Source organism: Schistocerca piceifrons, chromosome 6 (genome assembly GCF_021461385.2).
Source record: "Schistocerca piceifrons isolate TAMUIC-IGC-003096 chromosome 6, iqSchPice1.1, whole genome shotgun sequence".
In the NCBI taxonomy this organism is placed as follows: Eukaryota; Metazoa; Arthropoda; class Insecta; order Orthoptera; family Acrididae; genus Schistocerca; species Schistocerca piceifrons.
The window spans coordinates 14,794,706-14,822,504 of record NC_060143.1 but is presented as its reverse complement, the minus strand read 5'-3'; the positions used below and the strand labels follow the sequence as shown (position 1 = coordinate 14,822,504).

The following is a 27,799-nucleotide window of genomic DNA, read 5'->3' as shown; positions in this document are numbered from 1 at the left end:
CGGGCTGATCACAGGTTGAACATTGTTGTAGTCAGATATTTTTCACGCTTATAATGGCTAAAAATATGCCGATCGGATAAAGACATCGCGAGTAATCAACAAAAAGTATTAGTCATGATGCTGTTGCACAAAGCAGTGGCATGGAGTAGGGGTTAAAATTTACTCGTGACGTGAAGTTTTATTTTTGAATCTTTATCAAAAAGACTTGATTTATTGTTTTACTCCAGGCGCTTCAGTCTGGAACCGCGCGACCGCTACAGTCGCAGGTTCGAATCCTGCCTCGGGCATGGATGTGTGTGATGTCCTTAGGTTAGTTAGGTTTAAGAAGTTCTAGGGGACTGATGACCTCCGAAGTTAAGTCCCATAGTGCTCAGAGCCATTTGAGGCATTATTTTACTCAATTCATTGCATTTATTTGTAGTCCAGTGTCACGTGATCATCGTATTAACTTTTTTATTTGCCCACAACGTTGCAGATGGTTTCAGAACATCGACCCCTTACATCCCGTTGCAAGAAATAGAATGTTCTGTCACCAGCAAATGACTGTGGACGAGAGCGTTTGCCAATAAGAGAAAGTGGGTTGAATAATTTACAAATTAGCCTGCTGCAAAATTTATTACGTTTATCACCAATTGTTTTGTTAATTCAGAAGATATTTCAGCATATGTGCGTCTTGTTTCGTCAAAGAAGATAAAATTAATTCTCCTCAAAGAAATAGAAAATGGTCCAATGGCTCTGAGCACTATGGGACTTGACATCTGTGGTCATCAGTCCCCTAGAACTTAGAACTACTCAAACCCAACTAACCTAAGAACATCACACACATCCATGCTCGAGGAAGGATTTGAACCTGCGACCGTAGCGATCACGCGGTTCCAGACTGAAGTGCCTAGAACCGCACGGCCACACCGGCCGGCAAATAAATAGAGACTTCGTGTTCTGCACAATACTTTTTTCCTTCGCTCCAACGCCAGATCAGTCCAGCCAAAGAATCGACAGTTTAAAAGGAAAGCAGAAACCTCGTAATTGTCTCATTGCAAGCATTTTGCTTTTTGAGTCATATATGTGAAGTGAACCAAAAATGAAACCAGTCACACCGCCTACATGCACAACAATTAAACACTGACCGGCACTTTCATTCGACAATACTCCTCGCACACTGTCAATTTGCCGATATGTATTTACTGTGTAATATGCGTGAATCTCGGTTCCATCTAAGTAAATCACTGGCCGATTCGGTTCTGTTGCTTCTTTCTTCCATAAAAACCAAACGTGGCGTGCCGTTATTGCAACTGTCCCCGCTTTTGCGGAAAACGCTTATCTTGTCAAATTTTAAAACTGAATCTCACAGATAATACAATTTTTATAATACATGTCCTGCTAGCCTTGAAGTTCAGCTACTTGCGGCGGAAGCTGAGTACTTTTCGCAAAGTTAGTATTTTTTATAATGTTCGTAATTGATAAAACATTAACTCATGTCGTTTGTGGAACATCTGTCGTCTGCACCTTGATTCTAATTCGTGGCGTAGAAACCTGAATTTCACTCTGCCTGGGTTCGTGTGCTTTTCTCCGTAATTTGCAAACCATCCTGTTGCTCTGCTTTAACATACTGGCTGCACGTTCAGTCGCCTTCTCCGCCGGCACGAGAAATTCCTTCTCCCCCACCGCCAACAAGTTTCATGACGTTAACAGCAAGCCGTTGCGCGTGCCCTTGAAGAATTTTTCCGTGTCACCTTCCACGCTTTCAGTGCGACGTAACAAGGCGCAAAACATGAACTGGAGTGTGATTGGACGTAGTCGCGCGCCGCCCTTAGTTCCTGATACGGCCTCATTACCCGATACGGTCGACTTGCCGGGTAATATGTCTGAAGTTTCTGTAAATGTGTTCATCAAGGGAAATACCTTATTCGTCTTCGAAGTTATCTCCATTGTCCACAGTATACGTTTAGCAGAAATTATAGATCTTCTGGAAACTATTAGCGAATAGGTTCTTATGGAACTGATCGGTCCATCGACAACTTACATCTTTGGATGTTCGTCGTACTGTGATAAAGACGTCTGCGCTCTGCAAGTGTATTTGTAGCCTGCACTTACTGTGGATCACCTGTGACGACGTGGATCTGCAGTAGTTACAATGTGATGTCTTTGTCGGTCTGTTTATGCGGGACAGATGGGGAAAGAATCTTCTGATAAATCTATGCGAGTAACAGGGACAATACTGTCCATGTGAAAATCCAATTTCTCCGATATCAGGCCATAAACAAGTGGCGCATTTTGTTCCAGAATCTGTCACGCGTGATCGATCTTCAATATCGATGGGTTCGTTAACGTCCGCCTCTGTAGCTGAGTGGTCAGCGCGTCTCACTGCCATCCTAAGGACCGTTGTTTCATTCCTGGTACTGCCAGGGATATTTCCCTGTAGGAGGATTGGAACTGGGTGCACTGAGTTCCTGATACCAATTGAGGAGCTACTCGACCGAATATTAACGGCTCTTGATCATGAAAACTGACAACAGCCAAGAGAGCGATTTGCTGACCCCACACCCCCTGTTAAAGCATCCACTGGCGCCACTGACGGAGGGTGACACTGCGATCGGTTGGTGAGGAAGGGCCCGCCACAGCTTGTGAACGGGGCTTGGCTTTACGTTACGTTCGTTATTAAAACTTGGTACAATACCAACAGTTTTCCTGTTCCTTACAGTACTACCGACATCGCGTAGGTCCCCTTTGCTGTTGCATTGTGGAGTGTAATAAGGCTTGGTCTTTACGCCTTTTCGTATTGCGTTCTAATAAGATCCTTGGCACTCACTGCGGTCCTCTGCCGATAGCAGATACGTCTGCTTAAGTGTGTCCGACGGCACGTGATTTTTCTCGGTGTGTGTCTCTACGGCCAGAATGTAAGCTCTTTTATCCGTATCGGCTTATATATATCGATCAGCGGGCAATTAACTTCTCTTGAGACCCTGTGTCATACTTCGCGGTTTGCGCTTGTACTGCCACAAAAATTTGTTGACAAAAGCGAGTGAAGCAGTCTGATATCTCACAAGTACCTAGCACACGCTCGACAGTTATTCGACCATTGCCATAGCCTTTATCGGAAACTGTTCGTTTTAGGATGCGGGTGACAGCAGTAGTCATTTGAAACAGCATTATTATATTCATCATTATATTACTAATAAGATTACAATAGCTCAACATCTGGCTCACGTCCAGGAATATGTTCCCTATATGTCTTAATTTCCCTGACAAACCTCGACTGCTCTAATTTTGTACAATATAACTGGTATGTAAACAGCTGGCTTCGTTAAACAGTTAATATACTCGGCCATTTCCGTAAAATTTTCGATACTCGCTCGTTTCATTATTCCTGTCGTGTAGATGATGCCAGTTATATCATTTACCTAGATTGACTTTCTCTGTCTCGAAGAAAATCCGTTGCTGGGTGGGCACCTTAAAAAATTTTCAACACGTAGAAATTTCTTCCTGGACAACAAGTACTCTGTTTAATCTTCTCTTAGAGCGTGACCGTTACAGCTGGCGATACGGAAACTCTGCGAACGGTACTCTTCAAAAACGGTTCAAATGCTCTGGGCACTATGGGACTTAACTTCTTTGGTCATCAGTCCCCTAGAACTTAGAACTTCTTAAACCTAACTAACCTAAGGACATCACACACATCCATGCCCGAGGCAGGATTCGAACCTGCGACCACAGAGGTCGCGCGGTTCCAAAATGTAGCGCCTAGAACCGCTCGGCCACTCAGGTCGGCCGAAAGGTACTCTGTCTCACGAAATGAGGCCTTTTGCACCTAGCAAGGATCCGTCGGATTTGATTACAAAATTACTTAGACTGATCACGTAATAGACGTATTCTACTACAGCTGAATACCGGTTTTGGTTTCACAGTAATTATCAAATCTAAAAGTGTAGCACATGTAATGATTATGCGTCTACGTAAGACTGATAAATATTTTAGACCTGATGATGGCTGTAAAGCCGAAACCGGTAATCATTTCGAATAGAATACGAGGCTGTTATTCATCAAGAAGCTACACATTTTGTAGCATTCGAGGACTGACACTTTCAGCGATGTGAATGATTCATTCACATAATGTGCGCCTATGCATATACCTTGATAGTGACATACGCACGTGGGATTTTTACCCCATTTGTTTGCTAACGATTCATGATATCGAGGTTTTTGGTAAATGATGCTGTCCTTGTGTAAGGGCATTAGGGGTCTCCCTTGCACAAAGGTATCCGGAAAATGTGCTGGTGTTAAAAGGCAAGAGGCAAGGCATCAGACACCTGCTGTTGCGGTGCAAACTACTCCAGGCGGGGCTGTCATCTCAATATTAACGCCCAACATTGTTAGAATGCCGCTAAAAAGAGTATCGCATTGTATTAGAAAAAACCTCCTGTTTAGTGTTTCCGTTTTAGAACAGACAGCAGTATTACCAACACACAAAAAAAATAATTATATGCCCCTCACTGCCTATTATAATTTAGGGAAAACCTCTTTTAGATATCTTGAGCCTTTCACGAGGTAAAAGGAGTGCATATTTTAGTTGCTTTACCGGTATAAAAGATGAAACAAAACGATACCGATAAATTTCGAAGAACTGTACGAGGGTGTCTTCTTGTTGTTGTGATAATTTGGCATTACGCCTTATGGTCTGTTCTGGGCTCACCATTTCGCCTTCGGTCTTCCCACAACCCTTCTTCCAGTAGTTTAGTAGCCTGCCGCTTGTCGTCGAATTTTCTGATGGGGCGTTCGCAATACATGCTCGTTCAAATCTCGCATTTGTTGGATTACTTTACAGTTAATTACTATACTAAGTGAAGGATAACGAAACAATATGTTTTGCACATGCATCGACATTTGTGAAATCTTGTTATTCTTAATTGAGTTCAATAAAAGATTTACGAGAAAATAGCTTTACTCCAAATTATTTTCATATATTTTCATTTCCTATTTTATGAGCCTTCGACTGATCTGAAGAACTACAGATTACAGACGTTTCGAGCTATCTTACGTCTTTTGATCTTCATGTCCAACTCTCGGATACTTATAGTAATGATGGTACAGCATAATTATATAATATTTCATTTGGGTTTCTCATCTGGACTTACCCTTTCATGTTTTTCTTATCGTGCCACGTAAGTGTTGATATACGCTATTATTCTTATTTGTATCCGTATCTTCTACAAAAGTTATGTCATGTGCTAGATACTGGAAGTGGACACTTGTTCTTTTATTGTGTTATTGATAATTATCGTAGATCTTATGTGGTATTTTTCTAAAGAGCCCATTGTTTTTGTTTTTGTTCTGAGATTATAATTTAGGATTATAGTGTTTAATCTATGTACCGCTATTTGTAAATTGTCTTCCCTGACGTGTGTAATTAATTAATCGTCGTAAAAAGCATCGTAGTTAGAAGTTCACATGCCCCATTCTTATATCTAGAGCTACGTAACCGATGTAGATGTTGAACAGTATTGGTGACGAGTACAGTGTTGCCTTACTCCCTGGTCTGTCTCTCATTCTGGTGCCAGCTATTTACCAGTATCTGTTCGTATTTTACTCTCTTGAGGGACAAATTAGGATTAGGTGCCCAAGTCACGGAATGACATCCGGAAAACGGCTGAAAAAGTAAGTTGTAATTCGCCCAGAGTCTTTTGGCGATCCCGTAATAGCGTCAAACTTGTTCCATCTCACTTTGTAGGATTGCTGGTTCTTTCTGCTGTGCACCAGAATTCTGCCTACACTTTAACCATCTGCCTGTAACCACTGGCATACGACTACTGCAGCTACTGCCGTCGTGTTCTCCTCCATACTAACACTAATATAGAATACCACTTGGCTCAAAATGTGATTGGAGCCTGTATTGGTGTTCAAAATGGTTCAAATGGCTCTAAGCACTATGGGACTTAACATCTGGGGTCATTAGTCCCCTAGACTTAGAACTACAGGGTTATTACAAATGATTGAAGCGATTTCACAGCTCTACAATAACTTTATTATTTGAGATAGTTTCACAATGCTTTGCACACACATACAAAAACTCAAAAAGTTTTTTTAGGCATTCACAAATGTTCGATATGTGCCCCTGTAGTGATTCGGCAGACATCAAGTTACTCCCACACTCGGCACAGCATGTCCCCATCAATGAGTTCGAAAGCATCGTTGATGCGAGCTCGCAGTTGTGGCACGTTTCTCGGTAGAGGAGGTTTAAACACTGAATCTTTCATATAACCCCACAGAAAGAAATCGCATGGGGTTAAGTCGGGAGAGCGTAGAGGTCATGACATGAACTGCTTATCATGATCTCCACCACGACATATCCATCGGTTTTCTAATCTCCTGTTTAAGAAATGCCGAACATCATGATGGAAGTGCGGTGGAGCACCATCCTGTTGAAAGATGAAGTCGGCGCTGTCGGTCTCCAGTTGTGCCATGAGCCAATTTTCCAGCATGTCCAGATACACGTGTCCTGTAACGTTTTTTTCGCAGAAGAAAAAGGGGCCGTAAACTTTAAACTGTGAGATTGCACAAAAGACGTTAACTTTTGGTGAATTGCGAATTTGCTGCACGAATGCGTGAGGATTCTCTACCGCCCAGATTCGCACATTGTGTCTGTTCACTTCACCATTAAGAAGAAATGTTGCTTCATCACTGAAAACAAGTTTCGCACTGAACGCATCCTCTTCCATGAGCTGTTGCAACCGCGCCGAAAATTCAAAGCGTTTGACTTTGTCATCGGGTGTCAGGGCTTGTAGCAATTGTAAACGGTAAGGCTTCTGCTTTAGCCTTTTCCGTAAGATTTTCCAAACCGTCGGCTGTGGTACGTTTAGCCCCCCGCTTGCTTTATTCGTCGACTTCCGCGGGCTACGCGTGAAACTTGCCCGCACGCGTTCAACCGTTTCTTCGCTCACTGCAGGCCGACCCGTTGATTTCCCCTTACAGAGGCATCGAGAAGCTTTAAACTGCGCATACCATCGCCGAATGGAGTTAGCAGTTGTTGGATCTTTGTTGAAGTTCGTCCTGAAGTGTCGTTGCACTGTTATGACTGACTGATGTGAGTGCATTTCAAGCACGACATACGCTTTCTCGGCTCCTGTCGCCATTTTGTCTCACTGCGCTCTCGAGCGCTCTGGCGGCAGAAACCTGAAGTGCGGCTTCAGCCGAACAAAACTTTATGAGTTTTTCTACGTATGTGTAGTGTGTCGTGACCATATGTCAATGAATGGGGCTACAGTGAATTTATGAAATCACTTCAATCATTTGTAATAGCCCTGTACTTAAAACTAACTAAGCTAAGGACATCACACACATCCATGCCCGAAGCAGGATTCGAACCTGCGACCGTAGCCGCAGTGCGGTTCCGGACAGAAGCGGCTAGAACCGCTCGGCCACAGCGGCCGGCCCTACTGGTGTTCCATCGGGTGACTTATCATGCTCCAGCCACTAACAGTTGTGGGGTGCAGAGGGTGTGTGTGTGAAGCGTCGCGTGTGTGCCGTGTTGCAGAGATCTCGTTCCGCGTGTGGCAGTGCGGCGGCAGCCTGGAGATCATCCCGTGCAGCCGCGTGGGCCACGTGTTCCGCAAGCGCCACCCCTACAGCTTCCCCGGCGGCAGCGGCAACGTCTTCGCCAGGAACACGCGGCGCGCCGCCGAGGTCTGGATGGACGAGTTCAAGGAGTACTACTACAGCGCCGTGCCGCTCGCCAAGAACATCCCCTACGGAAAGTGAGTAGCGCGGCGCCGGCGCTGGCCGAGAGGCTGCCTCGTGCCCACTGGCTACTGCTGTAGCGTTCACATGGTTACAAGAAATTAATATGGAAACTATTTGATCGGCACGGCGAGGAAGGGATATGAAAGGAATAGGTTGCACATTACCGAAGCTATGCCGTCCGTCCTTCTCTCTCTTCCCTGGCGTGTATCCCACCGTAGCGGAGTCCACTCAGCCATCGGGAAATACATCGTGGTCCATTGCCGTGACCGGGCCAAATATCTCACGAAATAAGCGTCAAACCAAAAAACTACAAAGAACGAAACTTGTCTAGCTTGAAGGGGGAAACCAGATGGCGCTGTGGTTGGCCTGCTAGATGCCGCTGCCATAGGTCAAACGGATATCAACTGCGTTTTTTTTAAAATAGGAACCCCCATTTTTTATTTCATATTCGTGTAGTACGTAAAGAAATATGAATGTTTTAGTTGGACCACTTTTTTCGCTTTGTGATAGATGGCGCTGTAATAGTCACAAACATATGGCTCACAATTTTTAGACGAACAGTCTGCAACAGGTAGGTTTTTTAAATTAAAATACGTAACGTAGGTACATTTTATTTCGGTTGTTGCAATGTGATACATGTACCTTTGTGAACTTATCATTTCTGAGAACGCATGCTGTTACAGCGTGATTACCTGCAAATACCACATTAATGCAATAAATGCTCAGAATGATGTCCGTCAACCTCACTGCATTTGGCAATAAGTGTAACGATATTCCTCTCAACAGCGAGTAGTTCGCCTTCCGTAATGTTCGCACATGCATTGACAATGCGCTAACGCTTGTGTTCAGGCGTTGTCGACGGATCACGATGGCAAATATCCTTCAACCTTCCCCACTGAAAGAAATCCGGGGACGTCAAATCCGGTGAACGTGCGGACCATGGTATGGTGCTTCGACGACGAATCCACCTGTCATGAAATATACTATTCAATACCGCTTCAACCGCACGCGAGCTATGTGCGGACACCCATCATGTTGGAAGTACATCGCCATTCTGTCATGCATTGAAACATCTTGTAGTAACATCGGTAGAACACTACGTAGGAAATCAGCATACATTGCACCATTTAGATTGCCATCGATGAAATGGTGGCCAATTAGCCATCCTCCCATAATGCCGCACCATGCATTAATCAGCCAAGATCGCTGATGTTCCATTAGTCGCAGCCATCGTGGATTTTCCGTTGCCCAAAAGTGCATATTATGCCGGTTTACGTTACCGCTGTTGGTGAATGACTCTTCGTCGCTAAATATAACGCGTGCAAAATATCTGTCATCGTCACGTAATTTCTCTTGTTCCCAGTGGCGAACTGTACACGACGTTCAAAGTCGTTGCCATGCAATTCCTGGTGCATAGAAACATGGTACGGGTGAAGTCGATGTTGATGTAGCGTTCTCAACATCGACGTTTTTGAGATTCCCGATTCTCGCGCAGTTTGTCTGCTACTGATGTGCGGATTAGCCGCGACAGCAGCTGAAACACCTACTTGGGGATCATCATTTGTTGCAGGTCGTCGTTGACGTTTCACGTGTGGCTGAACACTTCCTGTTTCCTTAAATAACGTAACTATCCGGGGAACGGTCCTGAAACTTGGATGATGTCGTCCAGGATACCTAGCAGCATACATAGCACACACCCGTTGGGCATTTTGATCACAATAGCGATACATCAACACGATATCGACCTTTTCCTCAATTTGTAAACGGTCCATTTTAACACGGGTAATGTATCACGAAGAAAATACCATCCGCACTGGGGGGATGTTACGTGATACCACGTAATTATGCGTTTGTGATTATTACAGCGCCATCTATCACAAAGCGAAAAAAGTGGTCCAACCATGACAGTCATATTTATTTACATACTAGACGAATATGTAATAAAAATGGAGGTTCCTACTTTAAAAAACGCAGTTGATATCCTTTTTACCTATGGCAGCGCCATCTAGCGGGCCAACCATAGCGCCATCTGGTTTCCCCCTTCAAGCTAGACAAGTTTCGGACTTTGTAGTTTTTTCGTATGATGCTTATTTTGTGAGTTATTTGGCCCGGTCACTATCAATGGACCACCCTGTATTCCTTAATTTTGTTGCTGGATACGCTCCCAGCTAAATTTCCATTTTTTATCTAAGGCAAGTAAGTCATGTGCTGTATCTGCCTGTGAATCGTATGAAGTACGCTCTATGTGTTACGGCAGTTTGACTTTTTATGTAGTTTCGGACGCTGACCAGGCCAGCATTTGTGTAAACAGTGTGGAAAACCGCTTAAAACCACACTCCAACCGGCCAATATACCAGACCAATGGACATTAGTCCTGTACGCAGATTCGATCTGGATGCCGCTCGTCTCCGTATTTCGCTGGCTTGTGTTGTATTGCTCTTTAAGCTTTAGGAATGGGTCATAATGTACACCAATGTAAATATTTTACATTCCCTTCGACTGAAATCTTACCACAAGCAGGCGAGGAAAACATAGATGAATGTATGTGGACACTGAACGGGTAACGCAATATGCAGCAAGCAAGTGGAGATGGAAATCTAAAATAGTATTACGAGAAACAGGACTCAAGGTGCCTAAAGGCAATGAAACAAATAGATGGTGATGGTTGAAAATTTGTGCCGGACTGGGACTCGAATACGGATACTCCGCTTCTCTAGAAGGGTTGTCTTGAAGACTTCGGCAATCCGGACACGCTGCACTACCGTTCCGAATTCCCAACCTGTAACGGGCACGTAGCGCCCCATCCATTAGCTGCTATGGTCTTCAGTCCAAAAAAGACTGATTTGATGCAGCTCTCCATGCTACTCTATCCTGTGCAAGCTTCTTCATCTCCGAGTAACTACTGCAACCTACAACCTTCTGAATCTGGTTAGTGTATTCCTCTCTTGGTCTCCCTTTACGTTTTTTATCCTCCACGCTTCCCTCCAATACTAAACTGGTGATCGATTGATGCCTCAGAACGTGTCCTACCAACCTATCCCTTTTTCTAGTCAAGTTGTCCCATAAATTCCTCTTCTCTGCAATTCTGTTCAGTACCTCATCATTAGTTATGTGGTCTACCAGTTTAATCTTCAGCATTCTTCTGTAACACCACATTTCAAAAGTTTCTATTTCCTTCTTGTCTGCACCTGTTTATTGTCCATGTTTCACTTCCATACATGCTACACTCCATACAAATACTTTCAGAAAAGACTTTCTGACCGTCAAATCTATACTCGATATTAATAAATTTCTCTTCTTCAGAAACGCTTTCCTTGCCACCACCAGTCTACGTTTCATACCGTCTCTACTTAGACCATCAGCAGTTATTTTTCTGCCCAAATAGCAAAAGTCTTCTGCTACTTTAAGCGTCTTATTTCCTTATCTAATTCCCTCAGCACCAGCTGATTTAATTCAACTACATTCCATTATCCTCGTTTTGCTTGTACGATTTGCTTTTGCCTGTAGCCCCAATACTCGTAGCATTCGCTAAATCCCGCAGGGGTCGGACGTACCTGGACCCGTCCTCGCTAGTGGACGCGGGCACTAATTGCGCGTGACATGTCGAGAATTTGGGTCGACCGTGAAGCACTTCCGGATGGCCAGGCGGTTAAAGCAACCGTAATAGAAGAGACAGTTACGGGAGAATGGGAGCTCAGCAATAGACAACGGGAGAAAGTCTCACTGAGCTTGCAAGAAAGCACTAGCTTATGCTGTTGTTATATCTGTTCTTAGGAGTAAATATGGCGCTGCTGCAAATCTCTGTTATCAGGAAAAATGTATAAATTTTCAGTTGTTACGGATAACCAATACGAAGAAGCATACCGAAGTAGATAATAATTGGTACCAAGTCTCAGAAACCGTGATCTCAGTTACTATAGTGTATGAATGATTGATCACTGTCTGGATCACTGTCTCCGTTACTAATGATTACCGGTTTCGATCGGCTCAGCAGATCGTCATCAAATCTAAGTCGGGAAAAGGAAAAGTGAGGCGACAATATAAAAACTATATAACTGTAACATTACAAACTATACCATCATAGATACCACAAATGACATCAAAATTTCATGAGGCAACACATACCTGGCGCCACAAGGTGCAGTTTGCCAACAGTGTTGCGAATGACGTAAAAAAAAATGGTTCAAATGGCTCTGAACACTATGGGACTTAACATCGGAGGTGATTAGTCCCCTAGAACTTAGAAGTCCTTAAACCTAACTAACCTAAGGACATCACACACATCTTTGCCCGAGGCAGGATTCGAACCTACGATCGTAGCGGTCGCGCGGTTCCAGACTGAAGCGCCTAGAATCGCTTGGCCACTCCGGCCGGCAGTGACGTAAAATAAACCAAAAAGTGGAGAGCATGCAGTACAGAAAGAAATGTACGATGAGACACATGATATGTCCGCAAGTCGTAAGTCGGTACACTGATACAGTACAATGGAGGTTATTCCATAGTAAAATAAAAATAATTTAGAAGATTAAAAATTAAAAAAAAATGCGTTGGGGTAATACGTTTCAGTATGTAAGACGTTATATAGGGTAAAAGAAAAATACAAGTGCAGGAAACACTTTCAGAGTAAATAACAAAAATATATAATATACAACTTCCCGTGACATTGTTTCCTGTATCTAATATTTTATCTTTTACTTTATAATACGTCTTAAATTCTGAAATTTATTACTGTAACGTATTTTTTTTAAATTTCATTAAATATTTTATTTTGCTAGGCAAGAATGTCCTATATTGTATCAACGTACTGGCTTATGACTTGTGCATATATCACATGATCCACAATACAATTTTTCTCCTGTTGACAAATTGCGCGTTGTGGCGCCAGGTATGGTGAGTTCGTGATGTTTTGATATTATTTGTGGTACATTCGATGATATTATCTGTAATGTTACACTTACGTAATTTTTATTTTATCTCCTCTTTCTTTCCTTTTGCCAACATGGATTTGAAGATAATATGCTGGCGCTGTACAGCGTGTCGTCGACATCTCCAGTGCTCGTATGGCACGAATTGTGTAAGTGACGGTTAATAATAAAATAAACGTTATGTCTTTTTCACTTGTTTGATCTTTTCTGCCCACACCTCTTTCCTAATCCATTACGTATTGAAACACCTCTATCTTTCTTGCATTGGTTGCTGGTGGCCAAAACCCGAACGAATTTGTTTCCAGGATAAACGGGATCTGCATTAATGCTTTAGAATACCTATCAAATTTCGCTGTCATGCGATAATTGCAGCCCACGCCGGACCACAGTGAGTAGCTGCACTTTAATTAGAGCCACCAGCGCTGTTTGAGCCTCGCTGAGGGGAGGGGTGTCGGTGTTGCAGCGTGGACGACCGGCTGGAGCTGCGGCAGCGCCTGCAGTGCCGGCCCTTCAAGTGGTACCTGCAGCACGTGTACCCGCAGCTGCGCCTGCCCGGCTCCTCGCCCGCCTCTCGCAGCAGCCTGCAGCAGGGGGCCCTCTGCCTCGACACGCTGGGCCATGTGCTCGACGACGGCGCCGGCCTCTACGCCTGCCACAACTCGGGCGGCAACCAGGTGAGCGCTGCCGCGTGGCGGGAAAGCCTAACTGCAGGCGAACCTAGACCAGGGGTTTTCAGATAGCTCGTCACTACTCCCCGGAGCTTCTCAGCCTTATACAGGGTGGGGCAAATAAAAGTGGCCCGGAGAAGAAAGGCAATACAGTACTAACGTAGCAGATGTGGAAAGTGACCACCATTCATCTCCTGGCGCTTTTGGACCCTGGTCAGCAAGTTGCTGTAGGCGGATTGAAGCTGGACTGCTGGGATTGCTGCAGTCTGATCCGAAATGTTCTGGAAGTGCGGTCAATATTGGATGTAGGGATGAGTGAAGGGGGAATGGGAAATGGAGTGGGGTTGATTACGCAAGGAAGTGAAACGACATTTTGAGTAAAATCACGGTAGTTTGATAAACAAAACGCGTGATTACTTTTCTCGCAATTTAAAAAGAAGTACTTTGACTTAACATGCGCGATTTCTACATGGGATCTTCTTCAGTCTTACGAAGTTGCCTACCGTGTAGCAAAGAACAAGAAATCCCACACCATAACGGAAGACTTTATTTTACCAGCTGCTGTGGTTGTGGCACGTACACTGCCCTGCAATCTTGAGGATGAGAGTGATAAAGTAACATAATACCGGGTGATATAAAAGTCAGTATAAATTTGAAAACTGAATAAATCACGGAATTATGTAGATAGACAGGTACAAATTGACACACATGCTTGGAATGACATGGGGTTTTATTACAACCAAAAAAACTACAAAAGCTCAAAAAATGTCCGACAGATGGCGCTTCACCTGATCTGAATAGCAATAATTAGCATAACAAAGTAAGACAAAGCAAAGATGATGTTCTTTACAGGAAATGCTCAATATGTCCACCGTCATTCCTCAACAATAGCTGTAGTCGAGGAATAATGTTGTGAACAGCACTGTAAAGCATGTCCGGAGTTATGGTGAGGCATTGGCGTCGGATGTTGTCTTTCAGCATCCCTAGAGATGTAGGTCGATCACGATACACTTGAGACTTCAGGTAACCCCAAAGCCAATAATCCCACGGACTGAGGTCTGGTGACCTGGGAGGCCAAGCATGACGAAAGTGGCGGCTGAGCACACGATAATCAACAAACGACGCGCTCAAGAGATGTTTCACGCGTCTAGCAATTTTTTTTTGTTGTTCTAATAAAACCCCATGTCATTCCAAGCATGTGAGTCAACTTTTACCTTTCTATCTACATTATTCCGTGGTTTATTAAGTTTTCAAATTTATACTGACTTTTTGATCACCCTGTATATTAACTAGTCGGTGGAAACGAACGAAATTGGAGGATTAATTTGCCAGAAGCCTCTCAGATCAGAATATCAATAATTAGCATTACAAAGTAAGACAAAGCAAAATGTGTGCCCAGGAGTTTGGTATTGCTAGCAGCGTTTTTTCAAGTGCATGGGGAGCGTTTCCAACCACAGGCACTGCTGCCCGAAGGAAAGGAGTTGGTCAGCGTGATTATAGCGCCAAATTGGGGTGGCCTCACAATGCGAGGCAGAAACTACGGCGTGTGTCAACCAGCGAGCAGTTACGATGCACTTTGATGGTGTTCTTTGTTACAAAATGGTCCGGAGATAACACATGGGTGACTTCACACGGGGAAGAATCATCGGGTAATGGAAGAAGCAGGAAATGCGACGAGTGTAGCCCAGGAGTTTGGTATGGCTATCAGCGTTTTTTCAAGTGCGTGGGGAGCGTTTCCAACCACAGGCACTGCTGCCCGAAGGAAAGGAGTTGGTCTATAAACTTAACATCAATACTGAGGATCACATAATAGACGAGGTGAAGGAATTCTGTTACCTATGAAGCAAAATGACTCACGAATGACGAATCAAGAAGGGTATAAGAAGCATAGCAACACAGGGAAGGAGGGCACTCCTCGGGAAAAGAAGTTCGCTGGCATGAAAGATAGGCCCTACTCTGGGGAAGAAATGTTTGAGGATGTGTGGAAGTGGAAACAGGGAGAGAAGGCTGTTGTAAATTAAATGGATAAGTACCGAGAATACTGTCTACAGAACCGACAAGGAAATGAATCTGTGGATAAGACTATAAGAAGGGGCAGGAAACCGGGACGTGTTGACAAATAGGGAATGGCTTGTACCCGAGTACGTCGTAGGCAGCAAAAATTTTAGTGGTAGACAGAGTTTGGAATTTATGCAACAAACAACTGAGGACCTCAGATATAGCTGAGATGATGAGGTTGGCGCAGGAAACAGCTGAAGTACAGTCCATCCACATTGCAAAAATAAACGTAGATATGTACCTATGTTCGTTCAAATCTTGTCCTAAACTACTGGATCAATGTTACGAAGACTTGGCACACGTATCCCGTACAGACCGGAAAAAAACTCTGGGCAGGTGAGAATCACTCACGTCTCAGAGGGGTGCAGGTGACGAAGAGAGTTGCACACAATGCGGAAATACCTCAACATTATTCATCCATTATTTCAGATGGAGAGCATTTAGTCACTTTACATATGATTTCAAATCTTTAAAACTTTTCCTCTCTGACATCTCCCCTCCCTACCCCTCCGCCATAAAATAATGACAGGAAACAAAGTTTGTCGCCTACTGCTTCAAACAAAACTGCCGCATCAGGCAAGACGTTTTAACTCATTAATTTTTTACTTCTAACTCTATTCACGATGCATTTTGGAGACAGTATCCACGATATACGCCATTCAGTGCACCTGAAAATTATATCATTCTACGACGTGTTGTTCAGGAGATAAGACGTCATAAACACCGAGCTGCGTGCAAACGAAATTGCTGGGCCGAAATTCGCTATAGGTGAAATATGTTAAATATATGTGACGTGTGCCTACACGAGTGAACCTGTGAGCGCGAATCTCCTCCTAAACACTGGATCGATCTAAATCGATTTTTATATGCATGTTGCTTTGTCTGGTATGGAATGCTGTGGGGGTAAGAACCACCAACCTTCTATTGGAGTGTGGGTGGTGGACATAGAAGTGTGGGGGAGGAGGAGATGAAGATATTGAGAGGAGGACGGAAGAGACCCATATACGAGAGGACGAATTGGACAGAGAGAGGGGAAGCAGGAAATGGAGAGGGAAGAAGAGGAGGTGGAGAGAAAAAAAGAAATTGTAGAGAGAAAGGCAGAGGGGACAGATAAAGGTGGAGGGGAAGGAGGTTGGTGGGTTGATTTGGGGAAGGGACTGAACAGCGGCATCATCGGTCCTATCGGATTAGGGAAGTAAGTTAACCGTGCCTGTCAAAATGAAACATCTCGGCATTTGCCTTAAGTTATTTAGCGAAATCACGGAAAACCTTAACGAGGATGGCCGGACGCGTGTTTGAACCGTCGTCCTCCTGAATGTGAGGCCATTGGGGCAGGAGGAAATGGACGGAGGGAGGGAAGAGAAAGAGATGGACTAATAGATTCCAATAAATACATATCCCGGCAACACCGGGTACTCCGCTAATTAAATAATAAAACACACACACACTTTTCAGGAAGAGAAGAGAATTTAGAACGCGACTTCATTTTCTCCTAACACGGGAAAACAAACCTTGGATGTCGCATCTTCTTCATTTGTGAGCCAGTGATTTTTTTCTCGTTGGCATTTGACGATCGTCACAGAAACCATTTGAGATATCAACTGACGTAGCCGCTTGGGAGTGTAACACTCTTTAGCGTACTGCACTTACCTTTTTCGTAAATTTTGCTGTTTGCATTTATCGTATAATCATTTACCATATAGAAGAGACCAAGAAATCAGGTATGGTCTTACGGAGCAAAAGCTGTCAACCTTATTGTGCAGGAACTAGCGAATAAGGCATACCATAGGACCAATTAGAAAAATTTCAGCAGAAGAGAAGCAGCTGTATTACATAAGGATCCATTGCTCGTGAAGAATGGAACGTCGTGTGAATATTTTCCAACCACCTTACACTATTAACTGTGTGTTTAAAGCGTACCGAAAACTTCCTAAGCGTTACTACTATTTGTTACAGGAGTGGTCGTTGACGAACGAGGGCTACCTCAAACACTACGACGTGTGCCTCACGCTGTCGGACTACAAGCGGGGCGCGCCGCTGCTCATGAAGGTGTGCGACGACCTGGACACGCAGGTGAGTCCTCTGACGCTCAGCGCGACACAGCACGCCAAAAAGATGCTTGTCACACGTTTCCGTCGGCGTATCCCGCGAAGTATGTTGCATGTCAAATCACTTTTCCAGCCATCGTGAGCACTATTTGTAGCCTTATAAATTTCTTTTACCACTAACATCTTCAGTTACTTAGATTTCGTGAGGAATATTCAATATGTACACATTTCAACGAAATCCGCTACAGGATCTCTGAATTGATGATGTTGATGACGTCATTATTCAATCGCTGAGGTCTTGGCAATGGAGAACGTTGGTGGGAAAACGCAAACCTTGATGGCAATCCATTAGAAGAATTACATGCATGATGCGTGGGGAATGTGCTGGACATGTAAGGGCCTGACTCTTCCCATCCACTGGCCTGGAACATTAAGTGCGCACTCTACTTGCAGTGCCCTTGGGGTAGGGGACATGCTGCTGAAATCAATTAGCCAGATGAAGATGTGTATGGCGTATGAGGACAGCACATCTTCACTGATGCTGTGGGGATCGTCATTGAAAAGTAACATAGCCCGTTTCTCAGGTGACACATCAGCTCTTACCAGATATCTAACTTTGGATCTAGTCTTCATAAGTGGTAGAACAGAAATATGGGAACACCAAAAACACGTCACAATGCCGAATACGGTTTAGGCACTCAAAGGAGCTTCCAGTCGTCTCGGAATGGTTAATACGGACTCTTATATCATTCTTCCTGCAAAATAGTGTCATGTTCAGTTAACGATAATTGAAATAGACAGCGATCGCATGCCCTTCTTTTCGAAGCAGACCAGAAAGGCTCAGTAATATCCGTGCCCCATACAGCGATCCTTCCAGATCCAGGAGGAGGTCCTCCTCTATGTTATTCGTGGCCGTGGGTGACCTGCGGGCAGCTTGGCAGCTCTGTAATCTGCTGTTCAGCTCGCTCGATCCGCTTTTTGTCAGATTTTCTGCAGACGTTGTAACAGGCTGGCCGATTGTCACGTTCGAGCACTTTCTTAATTTCCACTATCCTTGTAGGCTGTCATTGAAACTACATGCTGCCACATTAGCTGCGCTGCCAGCTATTTTTTCCGCGCTCGGGAATGGTTTTCGGATACATCGACCAGAGGCAAGCGTTAAAACAGCCGTTAGCATTTTGAATGTTGGTTCTCGGTCACAGTTCTGGCAAGCCTGTGTGGCTCAACTCTTCATACGCTGGACGTACGGTATCGAAAACTTCCTTCTTCGTGGCTGGTAACTCGATAACACAATTTATGGCGAAGTTCAGATGAACACAACATAAAGTAGACATCCCAGAAAACATTTTAAGGGAAAAAAAGAAGAAATGTGAAGGAGCGATCTGTCTTACCTGGTAAAATACTTCGTAAAGCCAAGAGCGAATAAATATTTCGTTATTTTCAACTATTGGTTTCGATAGACTTTGCTGTTACCTATAGGTCTTCAAAAATGTAGCACATTATGCAGAGATTTGTCAGAGAAGAAAAAAGTACCAAATATGCTGTCCAATGTGAATCATAAATGGATGGAACATGTCAGGCTAACGTAAAAAGATGTGACACTGTGCGTTTTACTGTATACTGTGCTTTTTATGACGTAAGAATCACTATGAGCGCTACATATGGCCGTGTGTACAAGGTGAGTTTTGATTGTAAAAGTTTTGTATGTGACAAATCTTTGTATAATGTGCTACATTTTATCCACCGATATAACAACTTGGCATGACGTTCCTAATCACAAAGAACACATTTTGCAACAAAATTTTTGAAGACCTGTAGATGACAGCAAAGTATGTCGAAACCGGTCGTTGAAAATAAAGAAATACAAGGCGTTTCAAAAAGAATGATCTGATTTCAAAACTCCGTATTTATTGGTCAAAACATACTACATGCACCACAAAATAGCCATAAAGTCTCAGAATTTTAGATATGCTATTACAAATGCTTAATGTGTCCGCTAGCAGCAACACGAACAACATCTAGACAGTAGCTAAATTTGTCATAAGCTTTACACAATATATCTGCTTCTAGAGGAGTTATGGCGGCTGTTATTGTGTTCTTCACGTCTTCTGTGTCTCGAGGTAAAGGAGAGACGAACACTTTTCCTTCACATATCCTCACAAGAAGAATCGCATAATACCAGGCGATCTTGGTGGCCAAGAATGCAGGGCTGTGCCCTATTCAGCGCTGAGGCAGAGTATCGCTGAAAAACTGACGTACGTGCTGCGCCAGTGTGGTGGAGCTCCATCCTGTTGGAAAATGAATTCACTGGAGTCCTCCTGAAGTAGTGGAAAAGCTAATTGTCCACCATTTGCAGATAGCTCATTCCACTCACTGTGTTGTCTTCAAAACAGAAGGGACCATACACTTTTCTCGAGAAATGGCACAAGACGCGTTCAATGAAGATGAGTCTCTTTCGTACTCAGTAACACCATGACGGTTCTGAAGTCACCACAGGTACACGTTATATCAGTTTATTTTACCGCTAACATGAAATATTGCTTCGTAACTGAAAATTAACAGTGATAATAACGTATCGTCTTCCATGTCATTGTTGAAGTCATACCGTTTCCTTTTATCACAAACCCAAAGAGCTTGCACTAATTGCATTTTGTATGGTCTATAGACCAAACGATGTCTTAACACTGATAGTCGTATGAGGCATTGTTAGTTCTCTGGTTGCACGGCGAGCAGGCTCTCGTGGACTCCACTCAAACGTTCGCCGAATTCTTTCCACTGTGTTATCAGAAGTGCCAGGTCGACCTGGACTGTTACCTTTGCACAAGCATCCTGTGTCGTCAAATTGCCGATGCCATTGACAGATGTACTGGGTGCAAGCGGATCAGTGCCAGAACGCCGACGAAAATCACGCATGACCGAAATCACTGACCCATTCTTTGCAAACTGCAGCACACAGAACGCCTTCTCTCGAACGGACGCCATTCTGGCAGACAACATCTAACGGTAATTAGCTGAAACTCTAGGCCACGCCAATTCAAAGGACACCCATTTCCTTCCCGGCACGTCCCATACTTCGTAATTATTACTGTCAATAATCAGGACATTCTTTTTGCAACACCCCTTATTTATGCGATCTTGGCTTTACGAAGTTTCTTAGAAGTTTTCAATGAGGTCCAGCCCCTTAATACTGGTGCATCGATCCGGCGAGTGTTGGATACAGCGCGATGCTGACCTTGCGGTGTTGTTGTTGCAGCGTTGGCACCAAGTGGACAACCCGGGCCTGATCAAGCACGCGCGGCTCAGCCTGTGCCTGGATTCGAGGGACCACACGTCCCGCGGCCTCACCGTCGAACGCTGCGACTCCCGTGCACCCTCGCAGCAGTGGCGGCTCTCCGTCAAGAGGCTGTGATGACGGCCACCCCCGGGGGTCGCCAGGGGCCCACTGCGACTCGCCGACTACCAGGAGGACGCCGTCGCTGCCTCCATCGCCTCCACTGCCTCTGTGACTGGCAGTTCCAACCTGTCGTCGTCCTCCTACCGTGCAGACACCACCACTGGCGGGAACTCGTCCACTGCAGGCCCGTGATGCTCTCGCGTCAGTGGGGACACGTGTCATGTGTGCGTGACTCTTCCCGTTGCTCACGGACCGGCACACAGCACTTTTCATTGCTGCAAAATAAGCTCCGTGTCTCCAGTTACCAGTGATGGGTCTGGTGTTCAGTGACTCTGACAGCGATCTCGGTTGCAACTCACGTTTTATGAGGTTGCAGGAGGAACACTGCCACTGGACGCTTTAGTGGAAAGACAGTTTGGCTTTTTATGACATAATGTGTATGTGAATGAGGGGAAAATGTGCGTGGCAGTGCCGCAGAAATGTATTTGTGTATGGAACACAGAAAGCATGAAGGGTGTTTTGCATTTGCTCCATACCTGCTTCAGCAGCAAAATGAACGCAATAAAGGTGGGCACTGTTGTCGAAGCAATGGGGTTGCACCTGCCCAGAACACGTAGGAGTTTTGAACTGTCAGTCTCTGAAGATGTACAGGGTCATGGTGGAAAAGCTAGCAGTGGCATTCGATGCTGGAATGTTTTTTAAGGAATTGCTCCTCCATTTTTAAATAAGCATGTTACTTCATACTTGTAGTTTACTACCCACTACACTGGACTAGTCCTGTACTTTCAGTGAGGGCGCATGCTTTTTATATTGTGTCCACTACAGTCTTGTCTTCCAGATTGAATACACCAGAAATTTTCTAGTGGCTGCAGTGCTCTCTGTACATGTACACTACAACTTTACCCCAGTGCATGCACACACTATGTTCTGAATCTCTCATTTATGTGAGTCTGTTAAGGAAGTGACCTGATCCTTTTACTGGTACTGGCCTTGTGATGGATTAACAGAGACTTCAGTGCACTATGGAGTGCCATATTTGTGCACAGGAGTTTCACCTAAGTGACTGTAAAATGTAAAGCACTTTTAAGATATTGTAACAAAATTTTAACACCTTTATATTTTCATCCATCAGTGCATCTAGCACAGATCGATAAACACTTCAAAATATGCTAAATTTTGAGAGCCTTCCTTGCTGAAAAAATTAGATTTACTTGTAGTGCCTTTCAAATGATCTTGTGTGAGGGGAAAGCTGTGATAATTTTTTTTATCTTTCAGTGGCCTAGTTTTGATAGTTACAATTTTCACAGTTAATAAATTGTTTTAAATGTTTCTGCTATGGTGTCATGTTTGTTCATACTGTGCTGTATTTAATAGAACTCTGCATCTACCAAGAAAGATTAAACTGTTGTAATTATTTTACAAATTTTTTTCAATGCAGTTCACCTTGCATTTCCTTACTCAGGGGAGAAATCTCTTTTGGTACTGTCACATTAAGTTTTTTTTCCAAGTAGTAATTAGAAACTTCCTTATTTTGCTATATAAATTGATGCATTAATTTCAGAACATATGTTTTGGATATATCAAAAGTCATAGTATTAAACCACAGTCATGTAATCAACTAACCATTTTCATCAATATTGCCAACTTTATTCCAGTCAATAGACACATACAATAGTCAACAGATATATTGTTTATGATGCATGACTAAAACACAACAGCATGCAGAAATTTTCATAAGTCCATAGTGCAGTTATGAAAATGGTTGAAGACCAAAATTTATTTTGTAAAGGATCATTATTTGCAGCCTACATATTACTTATGGAATGAATTTCGTATTGACCACTTCATGTTATTAGTTTATTGTATGATTGTATCATGTTGTACTGTAATGGCACAAAGGAATTAGAGATGTGGTACAGTGAGCTGTATTAGACTTTTGTGGCAGTATTATAGGTATGGTTTGAGTCATATGGTTTGAGTCACATGCACACACACACACGTGTGTGTGTGTGTGTGTGTGTGTGTGTGTGTGTGTGTGTGTGTGTGTGTGTGTGTGTGAGAGAGGGAGAGAGAGAGAGAGAGAGAGAGAGAGAGAGAGAGAGAGAGAGAGAGAGAGAGAGCATAGTAAAGTTGTTCATTTTAATTTCAATAATTATTGAAGCTGTTCTAGGACAATATTTGGTATGTGTTGTGAGAGTTAACCTTGTACTAAAATTCATAAGTTCCAGTGACAAGACTAACACACTTTTTTATTATATATTCAGATTGAAAGCAGTTCAATGGAAAGTTTTATCAGTTGTGCTACCATTAGTCTAAAAATATACTGGTGTAAGTTATGCTTTATTGACATAACTGATGCCAGAGAGCGACTACATAACTTTGTTTATCCAAGAATTTGTGGAGTGCAATGCGAAAATTGTAAACAAATGATATGAAATAAGTTACAACAAAATAGATGACATAATACTTTGTAGAATTTAGAAAAATAATTCACATTTGAAAAAAGTACATCCTCAATCTTCCCTTGGTATGCCTGATATCTGCATCAGCATCTGTATATGTATAAAACAAAATGGAAAATCAAGATCTTCTTCAGTATATTAAACAAAATTTGGAAGTATCAATTTCATAATACTCATGTTATCGCTACTGGTCTTTTTTGTGGCTTTCTTCAGATCTTCACATTTGTACTCATTGCAAAATTTGATAACAGTGATGTAAATCTTTATAGTTAGAGTTAATCCTCAGAGGAGATTTTTGTAATATACATTGCTATTGGTCAACATTTGACTATTAGACTTACTCTTAATTTTTAATGTAAATACTCAATAATTGAGTGGTTTGTCTTTAGTAATGTTTCGACCTAAGAAGTTCATTTAAATTGTAATCCAATGATGTTTGAAACTAAGTGTATCATAGATAATTTTATTATTTCATTGATATGGTAATCAACTTGACAACAATCAGCATTGTTGCAAACATAAGATGTCCTATTTTTAAATGATTGTGTTAAAATGCCTTTATATTCTTGTTTAAGCTAAGAATGGAGATTAATAATGTTGAAATTTAATAAGGTTGTGTGATAAATCTTCCTATAACAAGAATGAATGAGCAGCAGTTGTTGAATTTGATTTCCTTTCCAGGAAGCCTTGATATCAAGTAATTTTATGTCAAAAATGGAATATTTTAAAATATAGAAACGTAGTGTCAGGCATAAAGTCCTGTGAACCTGTGAATACTGGAATAAATACGTTTAAATAATATTGTGTTTCAAGATGAGCACCAAATTTCTGTAAGAATGAAGTACTTGCATATTTCCTGAACATAATATTTTGAAATATTTTTTTTGTACTCCATTTTAAGTATTTTATTGGCATGATTTGTATGGCAGAAGGAAAACACAGTGGTAAGAGATGGAGTATTCTCACATAAATCTCTCTCAGATCTTACTGAACACTTGTCAGGATCACAGATCCCATAAAAAAATGACAACAACAATGAGTAGAGGTGTACAGATAAAATGCTTTCCAGTGTCTTAACTCTGCCAAGATCTGTCTTACTGGTGCAGTACTGGTGAAAATGAGAAGTACCTTAGCTTGTTTACAGAGCTGCAAGAATATCTTGGTCTAACAGGGATAAATCTGGTGCAGAAACATGTGACTGGTGTTTTCATCACAAGGCACAAAAACCTTTGAAGCTAGCTTCAATAAGTCCAACTGGTGTCATTTCCTACCAAATCCATTGAATAATTACATCAGCCATGAAACTGATCACATGCACACAATCTGTCATGAATAAAATTTGGGGAAGGTGCCATGTTTCACTGATAAACTAGCTGCAATGTGTGAAACACATGTATACTAGGCTATTTCTAGGTTGTATGAAATATGTTACAACTTGGTTAAATAGAAAACATAAAAAATTTACTACAAAGACAGAGCAATTACTTACTTGTTGGAAAGCTTCTCAGAATTGGTGGAATTTTTGAGCACAGACATGTTTGGAGAGAGATGCTATCTGTAAAAACCTCAGGATCAACTTGTTATGAATGATTAATGAACCAGGCATATAAGGAGTTACTCTAAGTGTTCCATTTGTGAATGAATCAGGTGTTTTGTGTGTTAAAGTGAAATTACCACTACTTTCCTTGTGGATCTCATACTGATTTGGCAAAAATATATCTACACCATCTTGAAAATTAAATGTTACAGCTTCAGGCAACCAATGTGAGCACAGTGTACTAAAGAACCAGAGCACAGGGTGCAACTGAAATACTTTTACAGTCTGTCAAGGTCAGATTGTTTGCACCAAAACAAAGAAATCAGATAATACAATAACTTAGTTGAATAATAATTACTTTTTGAATGACTAATCAAATTTTTCTACAGAGAAGCTGAAGCTCGTAAGTCACAGTAAGAATGAATTTTGTTAGATAATGGAGCAATATTATCAAAAGATAACCTGATGATCAACCCATTTTATCCTTGGTGGTGATATGTTGGTATAATGACATGGTTAAGTATGACAAATGTGCATTTGACATTAGAATGCTTGACTGTTTCATAGCTGATATAATTTTTTTATGTGCAGCCTCATGAATGATAATGGATGCGCTGTTCCACAGCTGGATGAAGACTTACTTCCATGAGGAAGACAGCAGAGTAATCCAAGTTTTGGGCTTTGCTGCTATACATTATCACATTGATGAAACAGGGCAGATGAAAGGAGATAAAGATTCAGTAGAAGCAACAACATTCTGCAACCTGCTGAAAGCAATTCAATTATCAGCATACAACGTGTTACCATAGCTTCTCATATATCTTTTGGCTGTGATTATAAGCAAACTTTTCCATATAAATGATACTACTATGTCCATTACACTGGCGATGTTTCTACTGGGACTGTAGTCCATGAGGAGGATGCAACTGGATCTTAATGCATTGGAAAAGATTCTAAGATTATGTAACTTGCACTGTTCTAACATCTCTGTCCAGAGAAGTTAGTTTCAGCACAGTGATAATCAAGGTATCTCATCTTGATGCAGTACTTATGGATGAAATGGATGCTAGCATACAGTGCTTGGATATTTGGGCTTGGGTAGACTACTGGGTGATATAGTTGAAATTTCACAAAAGATACCAGTTATTTTCTTCATGACTCTGCCATTGGTGAAAATAACAAAACCAAAACAGTCAATGATGTACAATCCATGTGCAAAAAAGTCCTCAATTATCAAGCAAATACTTTAAGTGTGTGATGTGCAAATCTGTAGTTGGTCTGAGTTGCTCACAAACTCATGCCAATACACAGCCTCACTGCCACCCAGAAGGCAAGGGAACTGACGATTAACTACAAACACACATCTCTACATTGGTGCATTGTCCATGACAATCTGACTTATGTCAAATTATTCAAACTGTTCATTTCCTTCCTTATTTAATAAACATTAGTTCTGTAGTAATATGAAAATGGGAAATGAGAGGAAACGTTTCTAAAAATGACAAGAAGTATTTGACTAATTTACTACAACTTATTAAATGATACTTTTTTAAAACTTCAGATAGACATGTGTGAAATCACTTACATAAGACGGGAAAGGGAAAGGACAAATGGAAAGATGGACCCACAATGATTGCAACATTTTTCTTTTGAAAGTTCATGTTTATTTACAGAATACATTACACTAACAAACTGAATAAAATATTAACAATGACAAAGAATGAGCAACCCGAACAAACACACACACACACAGACAAACAAACAAACACACACACACACACACACACACACACACACACACACACACACACACACACACACACACACTTTTTACTAATAACCAGTTTAAAGCACTGATCAAGGGTCCCAAGCCACAGGCAAGAAATCAGCAATAAATATCAAATTGCTGTATACTAAGGTAAGATATTTCTTAATTAATGCAATTTGGCATTGGAATAATCAAAGGAATTACTCTCCCAAAGTTTTAAGAACAAATTGCCATTACAGCTTTTAAAATAATTTTAAAAAAATTGCCTTGACTTCAGTATTAATCAAACTAACCTATAAAAGGAACATCTGCAGCTGAGATTATTAAGTACCAAATCACAAGTCCATGCCTTTAATTTTCAGAACAGACCAACCATGAATGTTAAGGGCCAGCAATTACGATCTAGCAAGATTTCCTAGTACATGCTTGGAATGAATACAATACGGAAGTGATGGCAAAATAATTAGAAAAACATCTCAAACATTGATGACTAGAGAAACTAAGCTCAGAGTTTTCAAATATTAGCACAATAAGTGCAGGATAGAATAATGTGATTTAGACAATCTGAAGGTTTATCAAACTGTATAATATTACCCATTACAGGAGAAATGTTAAATATTTGGCCAAAAATATAAACATAAGATCTTGTAAGTAGTAGTGTAGGCTAAACAAATTTGACAAATGCACTGCTAGTGTGAACAACTCACTAAGCAACTGGTTCCCTTGGCCAAGTGCCACCCCAAACAGCAGATCCACAACTTGAAGAACTATCAGCTGTTAGCAAATATCACTAAGGTGAAACATTAGCTAAAAAATACAAGTTAAGAAAGTGTAATTCGTTCAAGGCTTTATAGCTTAATGGCATAAAACCTTCAAATCTGCCGTAATAATCAAACAGTAATGTTTCTCAAAATTGCACAGAGAAAATCCGCTTAACAGCATAAAATGTTAAAATGATGACATAATAAATGACTCCCCCCAAAATAAATCGACTGAATTGGGATAAATAATTAACCTCAGAAAGTTACTTCAAACAGAAAAACAGTCAATAGGTCGCATAGGCTACACAGCCAGAGACTTGATTCTACTAAACTGAAATCATTTACAAGTAAAACTCTCTTCTACACCACTTAAAAATTTCAGAATTATCTTAAACATAATTTGAACAGCAAGCATTAGTTTGACGAATTTATTTAAAATAATTG

The 27,799-nt window shown here is 42.0% G+C and overlaps 1 protein-coding gene across 1 annotated transcript in view; it reads left to right on the top strand.

Moving 5' to 3' along the window:
- The window catches only part of LOC124802478 (polypeptide N-acetylgalactosaminyltransferase 2-like), a 189,847-nt gene extending 165,745 nt beyond the window's left edge, over positions 1-24,102 (top strand). The window contains exons 8-11 of the mRNA XM_047263286.1: positions 7,529-7,748; positions 13,123-13,333; positions 17,342-17,458; positions 20,687-24,102. Coding sequence (XP_047119242.1) covers positions 7,529-7,748; positions 13,123-13,333; positions 17,342-17,458; positions 20,687-20,842 — 704 coding nt within the window. The 3' untranslated portion in view covers positions 20,843-24,102. The remainder of the gene's footprint in view (positions 1-7,528; positions 7,749-13,122; positions 13,334-17,341; positions 17,459-20,686) is intronic.
- Positions 24,103-27,799: the final 3,697 nt, after the last annotated feature.